Genomic DNA, 26,703 nt, shown 5'->3' with positions numbered 1-26,703 from the left:
TTCTTTTATTGTAGTCAGATTTACTTGAAATCCGTGCATTGTTCTCAGATACAGCTCAGACATTTAGCAGCACACAATTATGAACATTTAAAGGAGGGTTGTGACTCACGAAATGCAAAGACTGGGGAAGATATAAGTAAAATACAAATAAGCGTATTCAATCGACCTTTAATCAGTTGTCTTATGCATTATGTGATGTCACAGAAGGCATGTGTGTGAATGCTTGAATTTGGGAGGGTAAAATTGATCTTCTTTAATTTACTTTTTACAGCAAAACAAATACAAAAACGGCACATGGCATCTTTTTCAACAGCTGACAAACTACATCTAATGTGAGTTTGACTTTACGGAATAATCTGTCTAGAAGCTTTAAAAAAAAAATCCAATTTGAAACCATTCGGCTACAATGTGGCGCTGTTACAGATACCGCAAGACATTTGGTACCAACGACCGTATTGATTGATATATCAAAAAGTCTGGCTAGTTAAAAAATAATAATTTCTTACGGAAACCTCAATGATACATTTTCAAAACTATCAGAATATTGTTGTTGGTTAACTACTTTTTGTTACAATTTCTTTAAAAATATATTTTAGGCCAGCAGCTTAACCATTGTTTTTTTATTATTGACCCTTTATTTATATATGTCTCATGTCATTTAGAAGAGACCTGTTAAAGTGTATGTAAAAACTCTAACAGAACAGCAATACAAGGCTACCTAACATACAGTGTCAAAATGTTTGAAATACTAAATAATAAAAATGTAAGATCAACTTTCTGACAGTGTTGCAAGATTTTAATTAAGGAATGGTTATGTATCTTTTTTAATACTGAACAATATATCCAAAAGTAAAAACAGTGCCAACCAGCCGCGGTCTACCTTAAATATTAATAAAAAACTAAAACGTTTAGTTAAAAAGTAGAGTGAAAATCCCCGCGCTGATTAAAGCACAATATCTCTTTCGCTAACCGGTATGAAAACGCCGGAGCACACATTCCTCTTTGGCGCTACTATTCAGTCCGAGTGTGTAAAGAAACGTTATAATCCTCGACAGGACGTCGGCATAAAGTCATAATTTGAGGAGATTTTGTTATTCGTGGTGTCGCGATAAGGTCACTGTGTGGCTGCCTGAGATCCCCCCTTTGTGTTTACACATCCGGGTTTCCCTGTTTGCAGCCCATTCCCCATTTAGAAGCCATTTTGGACACAGATCAGTAACATGCATGTAAACCCCCGACCGACCTCCCCGACGCAGCGGTGCTACTATTCCAGCGAATAACCTCAAAAAACAGCGTCGAGACGTCGATTCGGACCCTGCAACAGCTTCGTGGAGCCGTTTCCGATGCGAAATGCGGCTCCTCTCCGCGGACTAACACCCCGGCAGTCAATTAATCGCCCCTTTTCTTTGCAACATTGTTGCAACGTCGCGGCTATAGATACGCGTTGTGGTGGTGGTGGTGGTGGAGGAGGAGGAGGTGGTGCTGGTTAGGCTGCTAGAGGGACTGGAGAGGCCTGTGGTCGGTTTGATCCTGGACTGATGTTTTTGGCCAAACTGAGTTTTAATGTTCGCGCAAGAAAGAGGACGAAATCTGTGTCCTGTATTTAAAACGGAACATGTCTTTTTCATGGCTGACTTGCTCACTTCTTCTGGGAACTTTGTGCGCAGGTAAGCAGATGTTATTTTCTTTGTTATTATTATTATTGGTGAATATGCAAATGTTTTTTTGTTGTTGAAATAGATCGTTTATTGTTTGAAATTTCGACCCTTAGTTAAACTTTGCCGGCACTGCCGTCCAGCCCGGGATTTAAACCTCTCAGCCATAATCTTCTTTGACCGCTACACTAAATTTCCCTCTTGAAGCGTATTTGTCCAGAAGGTGTATTTTTATATCGCCCAAAGCCTTTAAACTACACGTAACACGATAGTTCTGTGTTAGAAAGTTGGACAAATGTCCAAATTTAAAACTGTTGCTCGCCTTCCCCAACAGAGGCAAGAATAGAAGGCAGCAGCTGCATCAACATCCTGAAACCCTATACACTATAAAAAAGAACTTTGGAGGGTATTCAATTTTACCCATTAAAAATATTTCAGTTTTATTCAAGTAAGTTGATTTTTAAATTCTTGAATTCTCACCACATTAATTACTTTAATTTGGTCATATAGCCTAATATCTGTTTATTTGACTTGGTGGTATTTACATGAATTGTTGAGATACCCAAAAAATACTAAAATCTCACAGTTTAATTTTACTTTTTTTTATTTTTTTTTTATTTTGCCTTACACCCTATTTTCATATATTCTGATTCTGATCCCAGCTTGGACCCGTTCATTCTCAGGAAATGTAACAGATGACAAACCCTTGTAAAACCAAAACAAGTTTAATCAGCCTCCTGTTGGTGGATATTTTTGCAGGTCAAGAATCCACATTTCCTTACAGAAGACTATGTGAAGATTATATGAATCTGTTTTTAATCAGCAGTTGTAAATGTAGGTACTAATTTGTACCTCTGGTGAGTACAAATTGATGCATGGCCTGTGCAAAATTTCCCATAGACTGCCCTATTTCATATCCGAAAAAGCCAGGTCCAAAATGACCAGAATTGTAAAAGTATGAAATGGCAAAAAAGGACAAACACCCAAATTGTACAAAATCACCAAAACTACAAATAATATTAAATGATGATCGGACGAAATGTATAACCTTGAATTTTAACTTCAGATTGTAGTACAGGTAATGCCTCAACATGGCTACTTATTGCGTAAATCTCCCAGCCATCTACACAACTGGCAGCCATGTTTGGAGCTACCTGCGTTACCATTCCCTATTTTCATTGGTTGTGTGTGGTGTCTAGCAGGCAACAGCAATGGTGATATTTTTATAGGGTTTGTATTAGAAAATGTGTAACCTTATTAAGACTGTTGGTTGACAGACTTTCTGTGGGGAAAGTTTTTTTTGTTTTTTTTTCCAGCTTAAGCTAGTTTAGTAACAGTGCTAATGCTAAAGTCAAGCCTGTTAGCAAGCTCAGCCTAAACTGTTGTCATGGTTTTCTAAACGTTTTACATGTCATCTTGTTAGTAGGTACATAAGCAAAAAAAAAAAAAAAAATTAGACTGTGTATGGAAAAAGATATTTTATCTAAAAGAGAAATAAAATAACTTTCAACCGAACTACAGTAATTTAAATTCCTTAATTCTGGGGTGGTTTATGTCTCTCAATTTACTTTAAAATCTGTAAAAGTTTGTAATCCAAACTTACAAAACAATTGCTGAATTTAAAAATTCCTATATTGCTACAAAACGTTAAAAAAAAACAATCTTCAAAAGTTCTGCCTTTGTTGTATGTATAACAAATGTTATTGAATTGACTTGTGCTTTTTTAACTGGCCAACGAGCATGTTATTTACTATAGTATTTATTTTGATCAATAAACGGTGTAAAACAATACTATACCTTGAAACAAACTGACAGTTTTTCCATGTAAACATCAAAAGAATTTCCAGATTTTGATGGAAACAAAACTTTGCGTGGGCTAATAAGAGTTTGTGGTCATATATAATATTATTGCAAACCTTATTTTTGAGACTTAAAATTGTACTTGTTTTTTTTGGACCAACAGTTCAACAATAAGCCCTGGTTGTGTTAACAATATAAAGAAATAATAAATGATATCCTTGTAACCAGCAGTAGCAAATAAAAAGCTCATTTTGTTTTAGGAGATGGCAGTCTGTAGTGTATTCACCCATCAACATAACATCATTTCCATGCAGAAGCCAAAATGCAAATTGCTACGAATTTTTAATGGTTGAATCTAACAATTAGTTTTTTGAGTGTAGTTTTCCATATCTAGTCTGCACTTTCATTGTGGCTATGGCCTGGATAGGAACCTGTAAGGAACACTCCTGTCAGGATTTATTAGTACTTTTTTTAGTAAATCCGTGGTATTTGATCAGCACAGACAGCAGCTGATTTAAGGCTCAGTTATTTTCCTATCTGAAGTTGCCGTTACACACCCTTGAAACCACGTGAAACTAAGCATGGATGATTGTTTTTTTCTCCTCTATTGTTTAGCGAGTTTTTGTGGGCGTTTGCTAAAGAAATCTGTGCTTCCTACCCCTGGTGTGAATAGTCTATTCTCCTTCTACTTTCACTCAACCCATATATTTTTTATAATCAATAATATCTGCTGTATTTCTCTAACTGGTATGGAAGCTGTCATTGAGATTTGAATATCTCTGCACCTAATACCTTTATGGCTGAAAGATCAGGGCATGGAGAGTGGGTAGGCTGCATACCGTAAAGCGCTTCTCGGGAATTCATGTTTGTGGTGTAAAAGCCAAGTAAAGTGACTGAGGGGGAGGATTGGGGGGGAATGATCTTGTAGTAAAAGTGCTCTCGGATCATGTGATCACAGATATCAGAAATGCCATCTCGGCTCAGTGGAGCATTGAGCATCACTGCTGTAAGAAGAGTGAATAAATGCATCTGCCTGGCTCTTAATACCTTTTCTTCTGTCCCTACTGTGTAATAAGCCTGATGTTTGGCCCTTTCATGCATCCATGATATAATAAAGTGTATTGTGTTCTGCTGGACAGCTAAATGTGTGAATGTGTGCGTGAGTGTGTGTGTAATGGGTTGGTGGGAGTGAAGTTGGGGGATGGGCAGGTTCCTATAGGCAGGGATTTAAAGAGACAGGCTCTATTTTTTCCCTCTGAACAAAGATTGAGCCTGAATGTTAGATTCTGACATGCACAACATGTTATCTCTTACTTTACTCGGTGTGTTAATTGTGTGTCCAACATCAAGGCCTTTAGGGACATTAGTGAAAGCTTTCCATTATTGAATTTGGAGATCGGCAGCTCTTGTTGCATTTCAGCTGAGGTGAAGAGAGTATTTATTTTAGAAATGGGCCATTTAAGGAAGAGCACATTATCTGTCCTTGCAAACATATCAATGATTTTTTTGTACAGTGCTGTTTCACATGTTTTCTTGTTACAACCACAAAGCTCTATGTATTTTATTTGGATTTCATGTGATAGACCAACACAAAGTAGTGCATAACTGGGAAGGGGTATGGCATGCATTCTGTTTTCAGCTCCTTTACTCTGACACCCCTAAATAAAATCTGATATAACCAACTGCCATTTCGAAGCCCACCTTGGTAAAAGTGGAGGCCTCGGGTTTGTTAGAATATTTATGAACAAAGGAGCACAGCAGCCAGGTCAGGGAGAAAGCTGTGGCAAAGGTTACAGCAGGATTGTGTCATAAAGAAAATATCCCAAACTTTGAACTAGAGCAACACAGTATATCAAATTGTAATCTTTTGTGCAATATCACATTCACAAAGGACTGTTTGAATTCAGTATTTCGTTGGGCATTATATTTTAAATGTTAGGCATTCATGCTCTGCATACTTGCAATATACAGGGTTTGGACAATGAAACTGAAACACCTGTCATTTTAGTGTGGGAGGTTTCATGGCTAAATTGGACCAGCCTGGTAGCCAGTCTTCATTGATTGCACATTGCACCAGTAAGAGCAGAGTGTGAAGGTTCAATTAGCAGGGTAAGAGCACAGTTTTGCTCAAAATATTGAAATGCACACAACATTATGGGTGACATACCAGAGTTCAAAAGAGGACAAATTGTTGGTGCATGTCTTGCTGGCGCATCTGTGACCAAGACAGCAAGTCTTTGTGATGTATCAAGAGCCACGGTATCCATTGTAATGTCAGCATACCACCAAGAAGGACGAACCACATCCAACAGGATCAACTGTGGACGCAAGAGGAAGCTGTTTGAAAGGGATGTTCGGGTGCTAACCCGGATTGTATCCAAAAAACATAAAACCATGGCTACCCAAATCATGGCAGAATTAAATGTGCACCTCAACTCTCCTGTTTCCACCAGAACTGTCCGTCGGGAGCTCCGCAGGGTCAATATACACGGCCAGGCTGCTATAGCCAAACCTTTGGTCACTCATGCCAATGCCAAACGTCGGTTTCAATGGTGCAAGGAGCACAAATCTTGGGCTGCGGACAATGTGAAACATGTATTGTTCTCTGATGACTCCACCTTTACTGTTTTCCCCACATCCGGGAGAGTTACGGTGTGGAGAAGCCCCAAAGAAGCGTACCACCCAGACTGTTGCATGCCCACAGTGAAGCATGGGGGTGGATCAGTGATGGTTTGGGCTGCCATATCATGGCATTCCCTTGGCCCAATACTTGTGCTAGATGGGCGCGTCACTGCCAAGGACTACCGAACCATTCTTGAGGACCATGTGCATCCAATAGTTCAAACAATGTATCCTGAAGGCGGTGCCGTGTATCAGGATGACAATGCACCAATACACACAGCAAGACTGGTGAAAGATTGGTTTGATGAACATGAAAGTGAAGTTGAACATCTTCCATGGCCTGCACAGTCACCAGATCTAAATATTATTGAGCCACTTTGGGTTGTTTTGGAGGAGCGAGTCAGGAAACTTTTTCCTCCACCAGTATCACGTAGTGACCTGGCCACTATCCTGCAAGAAGAATGGCTTAAAATCCCTCTGACCACTGTGCAGGACTTGTATATGTCATCCCCAAGACGAATTGATGCTGTATTGGTCGCAAAAGGAGGCCCTACACCATACTAATAAATTATTGTGGTCTAAAACCAGGTGTTTCACTTTCATTGTCCAACCCCTGTATATTGGCCAGTTGAATCGGTTCTAACTGCCTTTAATGTCTGTATTGGATGGGTAATTTAGTGGCTAAGATTCTAAAGCTCAGAGAATCGGGGTGTTGGCAATTTGTGAGGGTAAGAAAGAAAATTGTCCAAATTTGGGTTAATTGATATCGTCACCTCATATTTTCCTGATATATTCGTAGTCCTACTTTGATAATGTCACAGAGCTACATATATCCATCATCCAGAAGTGGTGTAAAAAGTGTAGTATTAGTAATATAACACCAAACCTATCCATGGCCATTCACCAAAACTGACAGGCTAGGAAAATATGTTAATTAGAGAAGCAGCCAAGAGGCCCATGGTAACTCTAGAGGAGACTCTAGAGGAGCAGGAGAGATCCGCAGCTCAGGTAGGAGAATTGGTCCACATAACAGCTACTAGGTGTGCACTCCACAAGTCATTTTTTTATGGCGGACTGGTAAGAAAGGTCCGTGAAGAAGGTGCAGTGGTCTGATGAGACTAAAAGGTAACCTCACTATCTAGATGTGCATAGCTGGTAGATGCATACACCAAAATACTTGCAGCTGTAACAGCAGCAATAGGTTGGTTCTACAAAGTATTTACTCGGGCTCAGAGCACAAAAGTATGCCACACATTTTGAAAAAGTGTTGTATCCTTTTCCATACTCATCACAAAAATGCACTACGTGGTGTGGCCTGTCACATAAAATCCCAATAAAACACTTGAAGTGTATGGTAGTAACATGACTAAATATAACAAAGATTACTCAGCATGAATACTTTTGGAAAACACTGTAGTAGTAGTATTGGGCTCAATGCCAGGTTTCTATACAACAGCAGGCAGATCATTGTTTTATAGTTAATTAAATATGATAATTTCTCTAAGCATTTAGCTTTTTTCTTCTCTGAATGGATCATTTTGTCAATGGGATTATGCTGAGCCAGTATTCAGCAATAATTTCTTAGCCCAGAGGAACTCCTTTTTTCCTTTTTTACCACAGAGAGCTCCCAAAACTGGCTAAATGCCAGAGATGATAGTCTCTGCTCCAAGGTGTTTCGTTTGTAGCACAGAGCGAATCCTGTGCCATTTTTCTGTGCTTCACCTGCTGAGTTTTAGCTCATTCCATTGCATGCTGACCGTGGGCTTCTGTCCACATCAGGGTACAGTCTTGGAGAGGTGGAGACCCGCGAATGTGTGTACTACAACGACAACTGGCGAACAGAGAGAACCAACCAGAGTGGTTTTGAGCGCTGCGAGGGAGAAAAGGACAAGCGGCTGCACTGCTACGCCTCCTGGCTCAACTCCTCAGGGACCATCAAGCTGGTGAAGAAAGGCTGCTGGCTGGATGACTTCAACTGCTATGACAGGTCAGGTCAACACGTTTCGTTTACGTTTTTATTCTGAGTTTTACCCAGAGAGATGAACAGTGGGGGATGCAGAACTGGCAACATCAGAATCCACATTTGGTCTAACGGAGTCAAGTTATTCTAACCCTCATGTTGAAATAATAAGAACAAACGTCAACATTTTGATGATTACAAATATGGATTTGTATTCAGCTGGCTATAGCCTTTCAAATGTGAGAGTTGGCAAATTTGTCTTTTAGTTTTGATGCTTGCTTAGGTTGATGGGGACAATTCTATTTCTGACATATTTCAAATTTAGTTTGACTTGTTTTGTGTTTATAAAGATTTACTGGCCCAAAACATGATATTTCTTTCTGTTGCCAGCTTGGTTTTAAAAGCTCTTAGACTATTTGAATCACTATTGTTCAGTTATAGGACTAGTAGAAAACATAGAATATGTGAGGTCTTTTCAAAAGTGGGCAGTATTTGTTTTTTAAGATGCTCTGCAACCACTACATACCCCTCGCATTTCTGTCTTCATATTGTCTGACTTGCATTAACAACATAGAGGGCCGCTCTGTAGCCTGATGACGCCAAATCAGTGGCGATGTTAGTGAGTTGCAAGGATTGTAAGCTACACCTTGTGTGAAACCTTTGTTCTCACACATGAACTTGTTTTTAAGATGTCTGTGTTGCTGGGGTTGTTCTTTCAACCTCTGCTGAAGGAATGTATGAGTTTATTCATACCACAATTTCACAATATTATAGTCTTTGGACAAAAAACATACTCTTATTTATTTTTTGCTTTTAAGAAAGCAGCAGTTCCTCCTATTGCTTAGAAGAGGGTATACTGGTAATTACATGTTACCATATAATTCATTATTTTCATTGTGATGCAGCAGGCTGCTAACCAGGCATTCTACTCGTAGCTTAACTGTTGTTTAAAACAGTGTTTCCCTAATAAAAGTAATGGTTGGCCCTTCTTTAGCTTCCACGCCATATTTCCAAACAACCGAATTAATTTTTCTTGTAAGTTTGGAAAAAGATCAGCATTCTTTTTTCAGCCTGCTGATGGGTAGTGCCCAGCAACAAGTGCTCGAGAGGCAGTGCTTTATTCCTGATTTTAAATAATAAGAAAAAGGCTGAGCAAAAATGGCATCCCTGGTAGCGGTCCAAGGCCAAAACCTGTAAAGCAGTACTTTTCTGCTGAAACTAAGATAAATGTGCTTGAACAAGCGTGTTGGTGCTTAGTAACTTTACATGGCAGTTAGCTTGTCCATATTTATGCCGGAAGTCTTTAATTCTATTTGTGTAACCAAAACAACAACAAGAACTAGATGAGATGTGATTTGTAGCAATGTTTCTGGGAAAATTAAATTTGCTTTATGTTTCATAAATCACAATTGTTGTTTTAAATAATCTGTAATCATTGTATAATAGTTCAGTCCAGGCTATTGCAGCTTTTAGGCCTGGTAACTCATTTATCTCAACCTTTTGTTTTAAAAAAGAGCATTTATTGAGTGTAATTGCAATCTACACTGATTATAAAACTAGAAAATCATTTTAGTTAATTAACATCATTAGTGGCCATCTGTTAGCCAGTCGGGTTATTCTGGTAGTGTTTGCCAGTTATTTGCCATCTTTTCTGTTACTTTTTTCCCAGGTACCCAAATTGCTGCCACAAAAATAATTTAAAGGTGATCGAGGCTTTCTTCACTGCCTTTGGAGTTTTATCAGCCAGCCAAATGAGAAGTTTTGAATCGTTGACTTTGTCAACACAACAGGCAAAGTCTTCAAAACAAGAGTGTTGAATATAAATACAGCATGTCAAGCTTCATGTCCTTCACACCTGGGCTCATTGTAATTGGTTGCTGACATACTGACAGCAACTGAATCCACTTTGCCAGACAGAATCCACTTTGACAAGATATATTGTGATGTTCTGTGCTAATAAATTTTGTTAGAGCCCTAAATGGTAACAAAGTGTTTATCAAAGGCATCTCAAATACCGCAGTTTGTGGCACCAGAAATCTAGATTGTGTTCTTTTTGTTTTCAGTGGGTCAAAGCACAGATGATGTTGCATAGCAAAGGCAATTCCAATTATTATAAAACGTTAAAACGTATTTGTTTTGGTCTTCTGACGTGTTTTAGGCAAGAGTGCGTCTCTATGGAGGAAAACCCTCAGGTGTTCTTCTGCTGCTGCGAGGGTAACTACTGCAACGAGCGATTTACTCACCTTCCTGACTTGATTGGCAGCAGGAGCCGAGGTGAGTGGCGCTAAATGCAACCTGTGCACAGAGAATGCGTTTCCCTTTTTGAATAAACCACAACATAATTCTTGGGCCGTAGCCCTTTATTAGCATGAACTTTAGCAGCTGCAAGATAGCACAGCTGTGATGGTATTCAGTTCCTTTGCCAAAGATGTCATATTTTAATGATAGTTTTCTATTTTTTAAAGGTTAAAGTTGATCTGGAACAAAAATTACATCTGTTGCTTTGACAGCTTTTATCCTAGATGTCATTTGTTGACATTGTTACACAAACTAATGGTGAAAACTAGATAATAGATTTGGCATAGCAACATTTTACGACCACTTTTTTCAGAAAATATTTCATAACGATACTGTTAAAACATTACAATACTAATCTATAGCATTGAGTTTTTGTGTTGGTAAAATTCTTTATTGTGATATTATGTTCTTTTCCACACATTAATTTGGCCTTTGTATTTCTTTACTTCTAGTCCTTGAATACGTTTTACAGTATTTAAGTTCTAATGTGTCTACATTAGTATTGTAATTGTGCGTTATATTTTCAATGCTGAAGTGACAACAGGAGTTTCCACTGACCGGTTTAATTTTCATAAGCCTACACGGCTGAACACATGCAGATTCATTTTTTAACCAGTTCGCGTCTTGACCCTGCTTACCTTTTCAGGTCGGACATTTTGCTGAGGTTCTAAGCTTCTTCTCGCATGTTTACTCAGTTTTAATGGGACTTGTTTATAATTTGGCATTATTAATGGTTTCTCTAACATCAGTTGATTTTAAAGGTCGAATTGTATCAATAAAATAATCTTTTCTCTTTTTTTAAGCCAGTCCTTGCTTTCTTTAAGAGAGACTTGCAAAGCTGCTTCAAATCTACAGGTTATGTAGCCGACACACTGAAATTGCTCTGTTTGTGTTTTAAAGTGAAAATTCGGCCTCCACCCCGTGTGCCATCAATGCTGAATGTGCTAGTGTACACTCTGCTGCCACTGTGTGTGCTGTCCTTGGCCCTTGTTCTGGCTCTGTGGATGTACCGCCACCGTAAGCCGCCTTACGGCCATGTAGATCTAAGCGAGGTGAGATGAGCCACTATGTACTCTTGAGTTTTTAGCAACAGTTATATATACAGAGATGGTGGAAGATATACAAATATTGTGTAATTTGCTGTATGGTTTGTATGGATTTAATTGACTGTAAGCGTATTCGTCCATGTTATCAGGATCCTGGACCAGTTCCTCCATCCCCTTTGGTGGGTCTGAAACCACTGCAGCTGCTGGAAATCAAAGCTAGGGGGCGCTTTGGTTGCGTTTGGAAAGCTCAGTTAATGAGCGAGTATGTTGCTGTAAAAATCTTCCCTGTCCAGGTGAATTTGAATACCAAAAATGCTGAAATTTCCTTAAGAATTTTGATTTTCCATCCCTGCTGTATTAAAAATTAAACCCACGGTGACAGAGGGATTTATTTTGATTATTTGAAAAAAGAAATCTCTGAACATACATGTTTTGTGTTTGCAGGATAAACAGTCGTGGCAGAATGAGCGGGACATCTTCTTGACTCCGGGGATGAGACATGAAAACATCTTGCGTTACATTGGCGCAGAGAAGCACGGAACCAACCTGGAGTCAGAACTGTGGCTTATTACAGAGTTTCATGAGAGGGTGAGAACACGTCTAATATAAGCAGACTTGTACATACTGTCACAAATGAAGAGTTGCTGGGTGGTTTTATTTCTTATTTTCTAAAAAATAAGCATCCAAACTGTTAGGGTTGAGATTTCAATTCAAGCTGTGGATTTGGTCTGTTTAAGAAAAAATACGATTGTCTTCTGATTTATGGAATATTTTTTGCCAGTTTTTCTGAAAAATATTTAGGTTTTATTTGTGGTCAGATTCTTGAATTTAATTTTGTTTTCATAGAAAGCTTCTGAAATGGTAAACTTGTAGGTTTCAAGAACACCTTGAATTATTGGGAATATTTTTCTTGGCTCTAATGTCAATTTATTTATATAACATTATCTGCTTGAAATAATTACATTTATCACCCTTTCTGGTTGATGTCCATCTCTAATTCTATTCTAATTTTGCCCTTTATTTACCTGGCAAATGGACTACAGGTGCATGCCAATGATTAGAATATCAAAAGTTTAGAATAGCATCAATTGTATTATATTTTAGTAATTTAATTCAAAAAGCGAAGCTCATGATGTTTACAGATTCTTTACACACAGAATATATGCCAAGCATTTATTTATAATGATGTTAATGGCTAATGAAAGTCTAGTAGAAAGTCATCAACACTCTTAAAGGAGCCCCAACCAGGTATTTACTGCATATTCTGTTACAGTACAGTGGGCATCATTTTCAGTAGGCGGACATTTCTGTATTACAAATCCACAACTTTTTGGTGTGGCGTAATATTCTAATTACTAGAGAAACATAATTTTGGGTTTTCATTAGCTATAATCCATAATTAGCCAAATTAACAGAAAGAAATGCTTGGTATACATCACTCTGTGTAACAAATCTTTATACAACTTTAAGTTTTTGAATTTGAGTTACTGAAATGGATTAACTTTCAGATGTTATTCTGATTCTTGTCGATACACCTTGTATATTTGCTTGCTCTCGCTAGATTTAACAGTTCCGTTTTGAGGCTCCGCTTTTGGCAGCTTTGCAGCAGCAGTCTGTTAGAAGCAGATTAAAAATCCTTGTGTAAGTGTTGGCCTTTAACCTTATGTCTATTTTCTGTGTGAGCAGGGCTCATTGACGGACCACCTGAAGGGCAACACTGTGACCTGGACTGAGCTGTGTCACATAGCAGAGACCATGGCCCGTGGCTTGGCCTACCTCCATGAAGACATTCCCAGCTACAAGGGGGAGGGGCCCAAACCTACTATTGCACATAGGTAAGGAAAGGAAAAATCTCTCCTAGAAATAAATAAATAGATATTTTCTACAGATGCTAGGTTTTCATGCCCTGTAGTTTAAGATTTTGATAACCAATCTGCCTTTTTTACTTGGAAATGGAGCACCTGTGCTGTTTAGATTTAGTTTTTTGTATTTTTTTCTAAGGGCTGTTTGTGCACAGTGTAAGGTTAGGTTTTAGAGGACATGTTACATGTAGTTATACAGAGTGTACCCACCCTTTTCAATCATTTTAGATTACATACAATTCTCAATTCAACCACATTATGCTTTGTACTCAGTAGTGCAGTGCATGTGGTGTGTACCTCTTGGCCTCTTTCTAGCTACCTGGAGGAAGTCTGTTTAATCTAGGTTAGGTTTAGGTTAAGGTCTAGATTGTTTACTGATCTGAAGCCAAGCAGCAAAAAATGTCAGTCAACTAAACACCACGACGTTACAGCATCACTGTATTTAGACTAACAATTGAAACAAAAATGTCGAACATGATATTTTATTTAAAAACAAAAAAGCAACAGTTTTTGAGACTGCTGCTAAAATAAAATTACAGTATTATTAAAGCTATAATAATTTTGATACAGAGTATAAGGTGATGTATAAGTATAAGGTGATTGTGATGATCTCCTAAGTTGAATTTGCTCTTGCCCTGGATGTTAATGTACTGAAAACAGAAATTAATTTTATGTTTTTTGGTTTTGACATCTGTCTCACTAAGCTGGATAAGTTCAGGACTGTGAGGAAACCACAAACAATGCCAGAGGAAATGAAAAATATAACTGCATTTGGGAGAATCTTTAGCCTAGCTATGCTTTACCCCTGCTTACAATGTTCTGTTTCTTAATTTTGTGTTTATTGTCAATGTCATACACACCTGTTGGCACAAAATGTGTACCAAAGTGTCTAGACTGTTCCACAGATGGGGTAGGTGCAGTAAAAAATATCCATATTTAAAAAAAAAAAAAAAACTAGAACAGTGTAGCATTATCTAATGCTGCGTTCTATTAGCCTTGGAAGTCCACGGTTCTCGCCAGCGCATTGTTGTCACCGTTACGCTGAAATTAGGCCGATACGCTGATTTAAAAAAAAAAAATGTTCTGACACCTGGGCTCCCTCGGTGGGGTTTTTATGTCGGCTATTGCGCATGCGCCGAGTTTGTTCCAGCTTCCTTTCACCCTATGACCCTGTGCAACCGCTAACGTTAAAGCTTTGTAAAATCATGTCAGCTTTGAAGGGTGGGCTTCATATCACAGCATTCTTCTCGGTAGCTGCTAAGCACTAATCGGGTGACGGTCATTCCACTAATGGCGAGGAGCAAAATGTTGGGCCTGCAGCCAGTACTAACACTGTGTCAGTCATAGACAAGGACGTCATTTCTGCTGTTGGAAGGCTTATAAAGAAGAAGAAACTGAGGTCTGGCATCGATACAGCATGGAAAGAAGCCTTCCAATGGCTGGAACCATCAAATTGGGTTATTTGCACTCACTTTTGAACCTTTGATTTTATTTTTATGCTAGCTGTGTTATTTTTGCCAACCACTTTCATGATTTCAGCCTAATATTGACACATATTGATAGTTATTGTCATTATTAGCCATTTATGAAGGAAATGCCTACATTACTTAGAACATTACATAAATATACATTACATGAAACCATACAAAATACAAATTGCAGAAAGTATATTGTGAAAAATATACCATCTGGTATTCAATATTCAGCTATATAGATGTACATATATGAATGTGTTACTACTACCTGGAAAAAAATCATTTCTCTTTAGCAACCCCCCCTAAAGAAAAAAAATCTGTCATCTTGTTCTGGTTTCCTGCTTGTTTTCGTTTGTATTGCTAGCAACTGTAACAGCATTCTTACAACAATAACAATGACAATACACACTGTTCTGTGTGGTATTTTGTGCGTATAAACCATGTAGAAACATCTCGTCTTATAAACACTGAAATGTAGCACGTGTACTACTGAAATGTTCCATAAATAATAAAGAACTGCTAATAACAGTCACGGTATGAACGTTTTACTACCATTGATGCAAGTAGCAACCATCTTGAATGCGGAAGTCGGGTGTGGTCGTATTGACCCGACTTTCTGACTTGTAATTCCGTCTTACGCGGGCGTTCCAGTTCTAATTTCCTACTTGGGGGGCCAGAAATTCCGACTTCAGAGTACAAATGGAATGCAGGCTAAGTTAGAGTGATGGGTGGAGCTGCTTCAGTTTTCACACCATTGTAAGAATGAGGCAAGTGTCTTGAGTTTTTCAGGCATCTGACCAGAAGTGCACAGCAACAATTAGGGGAGGGGCAATGCTGTATTACTGTGTGCTCTATTCAGCTAAAGAATTCTTTCTCTGCCATCTTAAAACAACTATAAACTGTTGGAACTGTATGCCAGGTTAGCGGCTTTGAAACTGGATGTGCTTTTGGCCCATTATTCTGTCTGTTGAATATATTAGTAGAGCACATGTTTATCCCTAGCCAAATAGATAAACATGCTTATGAAAATCAGGATACAAAATCAAGATTACACTCACTTGTTTGTGTACCACTACCGAGCTGCAAAAGGAAACTTGTCAGGATCTGCCAGAACATGTCCAATAATTGAAAGTTTGTTTGATGCATCATTTGTTTCGTTATGAAAAGCTGCAGACATAATCTTGTTTTGTCTGTCTTTAAGCAAAATATATTCCTAATTTCTTTCCAATACAATAGTTACAATTCTCTTCCTTTCTCCCTTAGACACAACATTTTGCGCTGACTTGTTTTACATAAATCGATGCTCTGCTCTGTTTGACATATTTTGGGATGCATCGCCACTAAATCTCTGATGGTTCCTGTTTGATTTATTTCAGATCAGACATTCCTCTTTCCAGGTCGTGTTGGAATGATTTGTTTTTCTCTGAAAGCATCTGCATTAAATTATGTGACTGCTGTGACCAAACACCTCCATTAAAAAAGGCATTTTAATGACTGCTGTGAAATAAATCCTCCAGGGACTTCAAGAGCAAGAATGTGCTACTGCGAGATGATTTAACTGCAGTCATCGGGGACTTTGGGCTTGCTGTGCGATTCGAACCAGGAAAGCCTCCTGGAGATACTCATGGCCAGGTAGGAAGAACTTTATGTTGGCTTTTCAGTAATATAATGACTCTGATATGTAGTGCCTTGCAATAGTATTCAAACACCTGGAACCACAAAGTTCAATGTGTTTTATTGGAATCTCCTGTGATAAACCTCGGCAAAATGTTGCATTGCTTTCAACCAATGCTACTACTAAAAATCTGGAAAGTGTGGCATGCATTTGTAAAGCCACATTTTGTTATAATTACAGCTGTAAGTCTTTTGTCAATGTCTTTTGGTCTTATTGACTAGGGCACATTTTTCCACATGTTTGCTGTGTTCCCTATATGGCCTGTGGCAAAATTTAAGTAGGACCTTCTATGGCTTTTGTTCAACAGGCTTCATGTTGTCCCTTTTCCATAAAGGTCAGATTTGGAGAGTACAAGACTATTAGTTGTCTTGTCATGTCAACAGATTGTCCCACATGAGGTGTGGATGTGACGCACAAGTGGACGCTATTCAATACATATAGGACTCCTGAAAACAATATTTTATGTATAATCTACTTTATTTTGGGAAATTAGGGTAAAGGTAGGTGAAAGCAATTGTATACAAAAAACATATGGATTAATTACACATAGACTGATGTTTTTAAGCCTTTTTTCTTTTAATCATGATGGTTTTCTTTCAGCTAATGAAAACATGGCATTTATTTTCTTAGATTACAATATTACATCGGACCAATAAAAAACATTTGAATACAGAAATGTGGGCTTAGTAAAAAGTATGTTTAGAGTCTCTAGAAGTAGAATGGGAGGCAGATCCTTTAGTTATCAGGCTCCTCTCCTGTGGAACCAGCTCCCAGCTTTAGTCCGTGAGGCAGACACCCTGTCTACTTTTAAGGCTAGGCTTAAAACTTTCCTTTTTGATAAAGCTTATAGTGGCTTAGTTTATCCTGAGCTATCTTCCTTATTTTTTACCTCTGTCTTCTTCCCTCCCTGTTGGATGGAGTAAGGGGGAGTCAGGTTTAACCTAAACCGGCTCAGTTATGGTTGAGGTGCAAACACACCTTCCATTTCTGCTACCTGTGTGACCCCTTCTCTTTTCCAATGGTTATAATCAGTCAGACAGAGGGAGGTATCCCAATCATTGTGGTTTTTAGTATAACAATGACCATCAGTGGGACCCTTTGTGGGGTTCCTTGAGACGACATTGTTGTAAATAAGCGCCGTTTAACTAAATAATCTGAACTGAAACTATCTGTGTAGTTATGCTGCTATAGGCTTAGGCTGCTGGAGGACATAATGACCACTTTCACCCTCTTCGCTACATTCTCACACTACTCTCCAATTTTGCATTGTTTGCTGTTATTTCAGCTTTTAACTTTGTTCTCTCTTTTCTCTTCCTAGAAGCTACACCTGGCCTGGCTCTGTGTCTACCTGTGACACCTTTCTGGAGAGGGGAATCGTCCGAGCTTCTGCTGGCAACAACTTAATGCTCACCCTCTACCGATGATCCACATAGCCCTGTCTTTTAGTGTTTAACCCTTTCTCTCTCCTAGACATGGAAATTGACTGAGCTTAACTGTAACAAACTATGTGCTCTCTTTCAGACTCTAACCTTGAAAACTAGCTCAGAGTTGATCTGTTCTTTCTTTCTAGGTGAAACAACTAAAGGAGCTACATCCATTAACATTTACTTTTCCTTCCCATAGAAAGAACTCCTGGATCAGTGCTTCTTTGTGTCTCTGCTCTGTTCTCTCAAACCCCCAGTCGGTCGTGGCAGATGGCCATTCACACTGAGCCTGGTTCTGCTGGAGGTTTCTTCCTGTTAAAAGGGAGTTTTTCCTCTCCACTGTCGCTACATGCATGCTCAGTATGAGGGATTGCTGCAAAGTCAACGCCAGTGACGGTCCACTGTCTCTACAAGCTCATCCAGGAGGAGGGAATGCTGCAAGTCACTGACTGGATGCAATCTGCTGGGTTTCCTTAGATAGAAAAACGTTTTATCCAATTTGAATAAAAAACTGAATCTGACTGCACTGTTCAATGGTTAGGATTAATTGTAATGTATGTATCTGACTGTTGTGAAGTGCCTTGAGACAACGTGTTGTGAATTGGCGCTATATAAATAAAACTGAATTGAATTGAATTGAATTAATACCTCCTTACATGTTATTTTCAAAAGGTACTTTTGACCAATTTGACTATTGAGCCTCATCGGAACACATATTACAATTTACTGAGATGTACCCATACACACCACTTTGTGTTGGTCTCCAAATAAATTCACAATAACAAACATTTAAGATTATGGTTACTGCATGGCAAAATGTGAACATGTCTAAGGGTTGTGAATTCTTTTGCAAGGAACTGTAAGTACTTGTTTACCTGGTCTTGCTCTTTTTTTTTTTGTACATTTGGTGAATATAATTCAATTTTTAGGGGAATTATTTAGATTTCACAAATTAATGCAGAAAATTAACATACAAGAGTTTGACTCCAAATGCTGAAGTATAATTTTTGTAGAGCATTCCTGAGAAAAGGTTCTCATTCTCTGTTTTAATTGGCTGTTTTAATGCTTTTGAAATGCCTGTCTTCATGGATTGGAAGGCTGTTTAATTCCATTCCTAATTTAAGGTTGGTACGAGACGTTACATGGCTCCAGAAGTGCTGGAGGGAGCCATTAACTTTCAGCGAGACTCCTTCCTGAGGATTGACATGTACGCAATGGGCTTGGTGCTGTGGGAGCTGGTGTCCCGCTACTCAGAAACAGACGGTAAGTCAAGCAGTGCAGGAATGTTACTTTACCTATGGGTGAAAGGTCACTTTGCTTCTGGCGGTCTTAGTAATCAAGGGATTTATTTTTATTTTGTCTGTGGAGCTGTCCAATCAGGGTCAAAGATTCAACCTTAGACATATTTATTTCAGTACTTGGAATATTTGAATTTGAAAGACTTTTCTGTTCACATGATTATTTCTAAAGTTTCCACTCTGCTGGCCTATTGTTTCTCCTCAGGTACAGTTGGTGAGTACATGCTGCCGTTTGAGGATGAAATAGGTCAACATCCTTCCCTGGAGGATCTGCAGGATGTGGTTGTGCACAAGAAGATGCGTCCAGTCATCAAGGACTGCTGGCTCAAACATTCGGTGAGTAATCATGGGAGAATGCCCGCTGCAATTCCAACTCCTTTACCAGGATGCACTGCATCCGTACTTACAGTAAATTTAGTTAAGTTTCACACTTCTCAGAAGTCGTTACGTTTTTGTTGTTTATACTTTGTCTGTTGAGAATTTAATATTAAGCCACCAATAAATGAAATGGCATCTTAAAAGTATTAAGGGTGTAACGACATTCCCAATACTATAATGTCACACTATTGCTTCTTCATTTTGGGTACGCTGCAGAAAATGAAAATGGATTCTTTAAAACAGTTTGAGATTTATTAATGGATAACTGTTAGCTGCTACTGACTACAGCATGTTTTTTTAAGGCATAGTTTGGTTTTTCATAAGTAAGGGTTTGTTACAAGGTTATAAGAATTCAATATTTTACCAGCAGTAGACAACGTTTCATTTAGTGTAAACCCTGATCAGCTGGTACTGGGGGCTGAAGCTAATAGCTAGTCTGAGAGACGCAATATTTTGGTGAGGTAAGTGAACGCTATTATGACCCCTGCACTTATGAGGTATGAATGGTGTTGGTGGGTTTTGCTAAAAAAATATGGTTTCAAGCTGCCTGACAGCATTCAGATACATAAAAACAAAATTTAATGTCGTAGAAAGGTTCAGTATTTTTTGACACTCATTTCAGAAAGTTAAACTCATGGTCTCACACCCTAATCAGCGACTTAACTCAAAACACCTGCAAAGGTTCCATAACCCTCTAAGTGGTCTCCCAGTCTGGGTCAGTGGGCTACACAATCATGAGGAAGACTGCTGACTGGACCTATGTCCAGAAGACAGTCACTGTTAACCTTCACAAGCAGGGTTAGCCACAAAATGTCATTGCTAAAGAAGCTGGTTGCTCACAGAGTGATGTATCCAAGCATATTCATAGAAGGTTGAGTGGAAGGAAAACGTGTGGTACAAAACGGTGCACCAGCAACTGGGATAATTCTAGCCTCGAGAGGATTGTCAAGCAAAATTCATTGCAGCCATCTACCAGGACATATTTATTTTCATGCTTCCTTCTGCTGACAAACTTTATGGAGATACTGATTTCATTTTCCAGCCGGACTTGGCACCTGGCCACATCACCAAAGGCACCAAAAGCTTGTTCACTGACCATGGTGTTAGTGCATTTGACCAGCTAACTGGTCTGACCTGAACCCGATAGAGAGTTTATGAGGTATTGTCGAGGAAGATGAGAGACACAAGACCAACAATGCAGATGACCCGAAGGCTGCTATCAAAGGAACCTGGGCTTCGACTACACCTCTGCAGAACCACAGGCTGATTGCCTTCATGCTACGCCGCATTGATGCAGTAATTCACGCAGAAGGGGGACTAACCAAGTACTGAGTCAATAGAAAGGAACTTACTTTTCAGAAACCTAAAATTAAAAATTAAAAATAATATATATGCTTTTTTTTTTATCTCATGTAATATTTGCATTTTTTGAGACACTGATTTCTGGGTTGTTATTATCTGTGAGCCATGGTCATCAGAATTACAAGAAATGAAATATTTTCGCTCTGGGTAATTAATCTATATGAGTTTCACTTTGTAAAATGAGCGGTTAAAAAATCTTGAACTTTTTCACAATATTCAAAATTTATTAGCGGCACCTGTAAGCAGTGAAAAAACCTTTCACTACTTTTAAACCGTTTATCTGGCAGCGATTGGAGTACTCAGTACTTGAATAATTTCTAAGCACTGTTAAAAATACTGCAACCGGCTAACTGTTCGCCACTAAGTTAGCATCTGCTTTGCAGCCTAGTCAGGGCTAAACTAAATGATTATTTATTTTTCCAAAGGTATTCATAACCCCTCTTGTCTCATAAGATAATATGAAATTACAAAACAAACATTTTTTGTTTTACATCTCTTTTCTTTGATTCCAGGGCTTGAGTCAGATGTGCGAGACCATCGAGGAATGCTGGGACCACGATGCCGAGGCACGACTGTCAGCCGGCTGCGTGGAGGAGCGCATCAACCAGATCGCCAGGACGATAGGCAGCACTACCTCAGACAGCCCCGCCTCCATTGTAACGTCTCTCATCAACGAGGACCTACCTCCCAAAGAGTCCAGTACCTGAACGGGTGACACCTCTCCTCACCTGAGCTCCTGACTTTGTTTCGCATTTTTCAAACCCAAACTCAGCGGATCTTCGTTAATGTTTAACTCAACCCCACGTCCCCTCCCTGTCACCCTAGCAACTTATATGCAGCTGTTATTTTATCTCAATACTGGTATTTTGTTTCTGTTTGATGTTCCTTTGTGTTTTACTAACACATCCATCTGCTGTAGTTAAGGTAGTAATAAGCTATGCGATGGGCACATCCGATACCACCTGTTTGTCAAACCTTCAATGTCTTTATTACCACATATTTTCCTTTCACTATTCAGTCTTTTTTTTTTTTTAACCCCATCTCATGAGTTGCTGTCTTTGTTGTAGTTCCCGTCTGCGGCCAAATTCTGGAAAAACCTTCGCTCTAAACCTCAGATGACACGCTGCACACCTCGGAGGAAACATTTTTAGACTGTTAAACAAAAATATATTCATCTTCCTCAGGGGTCGAAGCTTCTCGATTTATAAATCTGGAGAGCGCTCCCTTCTCTCCGACCTGTGAATTCCTCAGAATGAGATGGAGAGGAAAAAAGAACGGAGCACGTTTCTTTTTTTTTTTTTTTTTTTTCCTTATAAAAGGAGGGAGCGAAATCCGAACTGAGCTGTCATATTGGATGTTTTGGACTTTCTGAAGATTTCGGACAGATGTCTTGTCCTTGGAACTACCTCTCAGGTATCCAGCAGGCTTCTTTGGAACATTTCTATAAGTTGAGAGCCAAGCTATCCAGCTAGCTAACATGGACATATTCCTGGATTATTATGTTTCTTTTTTAATTATTAAAATTCAGAGTTACTCCTTTGCCAGTGCCAGGGGCATTGATGGAAGCTGTCTGGAGTTGCAATGTTACTCATTCTTAATGTTACCCGTATGCATTTGTGTGTGAGTGCGAGAATCTGAACGATTTGAGGCAGAGTGTGTGTTTTTAAAGTAAGAACGACGAACAGGTAATTGAGGGTTTATTCTTGTGATTGTCATGGATTTTTTAATTTTATTTTTTAAGTCATTGGTGTTTGGTTACTAGACTCAGTCGGACACGGGTCCACAGATACCTCAGTCACTGTATGTCATGCAAAGAGAGCTCAAATTGGTTGCCTTTGTCTCAAATGCAATGCCATAGTTGTACCATAATATGAATACCATACATTGAATGTCCGTTATGCTGCTGTGACTATTCCAGGATACTCAAGGATTTGTAGATCTACATGTATTGTTTGTTAATGTAACACTAACTATCCATGACATTATGTGAGGCTAATATCCTGTTTTTGTGGGTTTTTTTTTGTAGTTTTATGTTTTTCTTTTTGACTGGGTAAGCCTTCAGCTGCTTACTCTTCCAGACTGACCTCAGATATTCTGACAAGTACCTCAGGCTTTTTCTACATGTATATCAAGTTGTGTTAATGTATTTTATTGTGTTTTAGTAGTTGAGAGGATTTATTACAGGTTGGGTGGCCTCTGTCTTATTGGATTTTATTTTTCCATTTTTGATAGAACCTGACCACTTTTCACTATGTATATGCCCTACAAATGTAAAAAGAAGAGAGGCAGATTCCTGTAAATATGGTTGTACACACAGACGCCTAATACTTAAATATTTTTTGATTTTACATTTATATACAGGGGCATCTTGATAAAGTCTGAGTATCTTTGACATTTCATTTAAATTCAAAAAGTGATGCTAATATAGATTATCAAACACACAGGCATGGAAATATTTTTTTAAATCTTTTATTCTATTAGTATTGTTGATTGTTCCTTACATCTAATGAAAACTTTAAATTCAGTTTTTCAAGAAATTTAGAATATTACATAACACCATTAAAATATGATATACACTGTACAGTCAGTCAACTTACTGTACATTATTTTCACTCAGTACTTGGTCAGGGTTCCTTATGCATGAGTTATTGCATCAGTAATACCCAATAGATTTTCTGTGGGATAATTTGAACAGTGGCTGAGGTTATGTGCGCTGCATTATTTTCTGCTATACATTTTCCTTCCACTCAACCTTCCCTTATTATGTTTTGATGCAGCACTCTGAACAGCTAGCCACTTTTGCAGTGACCTCGTGTGACTTGCCCTCCTTGTGGAGGAGGGTTCATTGACAGTCTGCTGTACATCTGCCAAGTCGCCAGTCGTCCCCATTATCGTGCTGGCCATAACATTTCTATATTTAAAAAAAAAAGCCTCTTTACTGTCTTATATAAAATTATTTTCTGAGAAATGATCATTGTCCATCTCCGCAAGCAATGCTGTATCCCAGGATTTTAAGGGAAAGTTGAGTGGAAGGAAGACAAAAGTGGTTTTATTGGCCATTTCTGTATTGAAAATCCTTTTTTATTGGTTTTGTGTTATATTTTAAGTTTCTAAGAAACTACATTTTCATTAGCTGTAAGCCATAATTATCAAATTTAACGGAAATGAACAACTAAATTATATCACTTGTGTAATGAATCTATATAATTTCACTTTCTGAATTTAATTACTGAAATACATAAACCTTTTAATTATATTCTAATTTTTAAAGATACACCTGTAAAGAATCAGGGCATTTGTAGTTCTTGTTTCTTTTACTGAAAGGGATTTATTGACACCATACCAACCAATCCATTTAAGTTAATCCAGCCCTGTGGTTTTTGCTCATACTAAAAGAGGTGTTACTAATCTCAGTGGTTTATATTTACTAATCTTATTTAGAATTTGTGAGGGTGGCACTGGCATTTAAAAATACAATTAGTGTGTAAATCATCAAGGAAAAGAAAAACGAACAAATATTTTTATGGTTTGGTGTGGCGGCTTCTGTGATTGGCCACTTGTTTGAACAGTATTGCCTCAATATTAACCTGCTGATGTGATGTTCTGACCTGTTAATAGTGATAGTTTAGCCATGTTGGACAACACACAGGCTCAACTGTTGTGCTTTGATTAGTGGTGTGGAAAGATAGTGATTTTGTTTTTACAGTGGTCTGTAGCTCTCGCTGATGTGCAGTTTTGGTAAAAAGGACTTCTGGGAAAACAATCAAGTCAACGCTGAACAATGTTTTTGAGTGGTTTTTTTGGGGGAAACCATCATTGTGTTTGTAGCCACATGACTGACTGATGCAGCACCGCCGGGATTCACGCTGACCCATGTGGACGGTCCAAGAGTCCAGCAATATTTACTATACAGCAATAGTCATTACACTCAGCTGTGACTTAACAGTTCTCTTCTGCAGAACAACTCCTCACACCTGGATCATCCTCTGATGGCCTCTGTTGATAGGGCGTGGGGAGAGTAGGAAGGGCGAAAAAAACCCAGGTGGTTAGGCTTTAGTGCACAAGCTAAACGAGGCCCAGGTGCTTTTTTTCGAATCGTGCCAGGCAAACAACATGTCATGTGGTAAAATCTGCTGTGACCGGTTGTTACCTCCAAATGCTGTCTTACACCCAGCTCTTCTGAACCGAAAAAAACCATGTTACCTCATGCAGTATCTTTAGTAACACTAATACGGAGTCGGTCTCATCTTCAACAAAAAATATATTAAAAAAGTCAAGTATTGTGTAAATATTGCTAAATGTAAAGGATCTCTTCCATTTCATGTGTGGATCCTGTGAAAGGAAAATCAATTTTTTTTTTCATTTGCAGTTAGCATATTGGTTTTTTTTTTCTTAAAGTGTGAACGAATGTTGGAACTATGTGACCTTCCCTGTTTATGTGAACTGTATATGTGTGCGCGCATGTGTGTGGTTGTTGGTTGGTTTCTTTAAATCGGTATGAAAGGAAACTATCTGTGCATTAAAATGCTTAGAACTATAAACTAGATGAGAATACATTCATCTTTTTTGTATATGAAAATAAAGATAAATCCTGAATAAACTGGTGTAGTTGGTTTTGGTTTTTTTGCTTTTGTTTTACAGTGGTTAAAACAAAAATCTGTATAAGCGCAGTACTACATACATTTCTGTTACACTTCAGTAAAACTATGATATTTGGGTGCACATGTACACTAGATGGCAGTAGGGGTGTCGGTAGTGCTGGTTCTTAATTTACATCTGGGACAATATTTTCTGGGATGGATTTTGTTTGCCTTTTTTTTTTTTTATAGGAGGATGTGTCTCTAATAATGCACGATTTTTCTTGCAGGGTTCCTGCACATTTCATACTTTTCCAGACTGAAATTTCCCCACTTTTTAGCCCCATTAAAGGGTTCAACTTTAGGTTCAATTTGAATTCATGGCATCTATTTTTACAGTAGTCAGGCTTTAAATATCTAACCACAACTATGGTTTTTACATGTACACAGAAATCATGTGGTGAAACACCCCTCAGATCAACTGATTAGAACTAATGGCAAAAATCAACCAAAGCATTTCAACTAGTCTGTTGTGTTGACGTAATTTACTACACAGGGTTTGAAATGTACAGGGGTTGGACAATGAAAGTGAAACACCTGGTTTTAGACCACAATAATTTATTAGTATGGTGTAGGGCCTCCTTTTGCAGCCAATACAGCGTCAATTTGTCTTGGGAATGACATATACAAGTCCTGCACAGTGGTCGGAGGGATTTTAAGCCATTCTTCTTGCAGGATAGTGGCCAGGTCACTACGTGATACTGGTGGAGGAAAACGTTTCCTGACTTGCTCCTCCAAAACAACCCAAAGTGGCTCAATAATATTTAGATCTGGTGACTGTGCAGGCCATGGGAGATGTTCAATTTCACTTTCATGTTCATCAAACCAATCTTTCACCAGTCTTGCTGTGTGTATTGGTGCATTGTCATCCTGATACACGGCACCACCTTCAGGATACAATATTTGAACCATTGGATGCACATGGTCCTCAAGAATGGTTCGGTAGTCCTTGGCAGTGACGCGCCCATCTAGCACAGGTATTGGGCCAAGGGAATGCCATGATATGGCAGCCCAAACCATCACTGATCCACCTCCATGCTTCACTCTGGGCATGCAATAGTCTGGGTGGTACGCTTCTTTGGGGCTTCTCCACACCGTAACTCTCCCGGATGTGGGGAAAACAGTAAAGGTGGACTCATCAGAGAACAATACATGTTTCACATTGTCCACAGCCCAAGATTTGTGCTCCTTGCACCATTGAAACCAACGTT

General features: G+C 38.7%; 1 protein-coding gene across 1 annotated transcript; it reads left to right on the top strand.

Moving 5' to 3' along the window:
- The first annotated feature begins 1,178 nt into the window (after positions 1-1,178).
- LOC124870275 (activin receptor type-2B-like) lies at positions 1,179-25,455 on the top strand. The gene is made up of 11 exons (XM_047368866.1): positions 1,179-1,667; positions 7,857-8,064; positions 10,196-10,311; positions 11,236-11,387; positions 11,531-11,674; positions 11,826-11,969; positions 13,068-13,216; positions 16,236-16,350; positions 18,942-19,080; positions 19,321-19,451; positions 21,368-25,455. The coding sequence occupies exons 1-11, from the start codon at positions 1,616-1,618 to the stop codon at positions 21,560-21,562; spliced, it is 1,545 nt and encodes a 514-aa protein (XP_047224822.1). The 5' UTR covers positions 1,179-1,615; the 3' UTR covers positions 21,563-25,455.
- The last annotated feature ends 1,248 nt before the right edge of the window (positions 25,456-26,703 follow it).

Source organism: Girardinichthys multiradiatus, chromosome 6 (genome assembly GCF_021462225.1).
Source record: "Girardinichthys multiradiatus isolate DD_20200921_A chromosome 6, DD_fGirMul_XY1, whole genome shotgun sequence".
NCBI classification, from domain to species: domain Eukaryota; kingdom Metazoa; phylum Chordata; class Actinopteri; order Cyprinodontiformes; family Goodeidae; genus Girardinichthys; species Girardinichthys multiradiatus.
The sequence above is the reverse complement of the archived record's forward strand: the minus strand, read 5'-3'. Positions and strand labels throughout refer to the sequence as shown.

Excerpts from the sequence above, each read along its gene's own strand:
- LOC124870275 (XM_047368866.1), top strand. The coding sequence starts at position 1,616 with ATGTCTTTTTCATGGCTGACTTGCTCACTTCTTCTGGGAACTTTGTGC. Across the intron at positions 1,668-7,856 it reads TCTGGGAACTTTGTGCGCAG|GGTACAGTCTTGGAGAGGTG; the intron begins GTAAGCAGATGT and ends TGTCCACATCAG. Across the intron at positions 11,388-11,530 it reads GCCATGTAGATCTAAGCGAG|GATCCTGGACCAGTTCCTCC; the intron begins GTGAGATGAGCC and ends CCATGTTATCAG.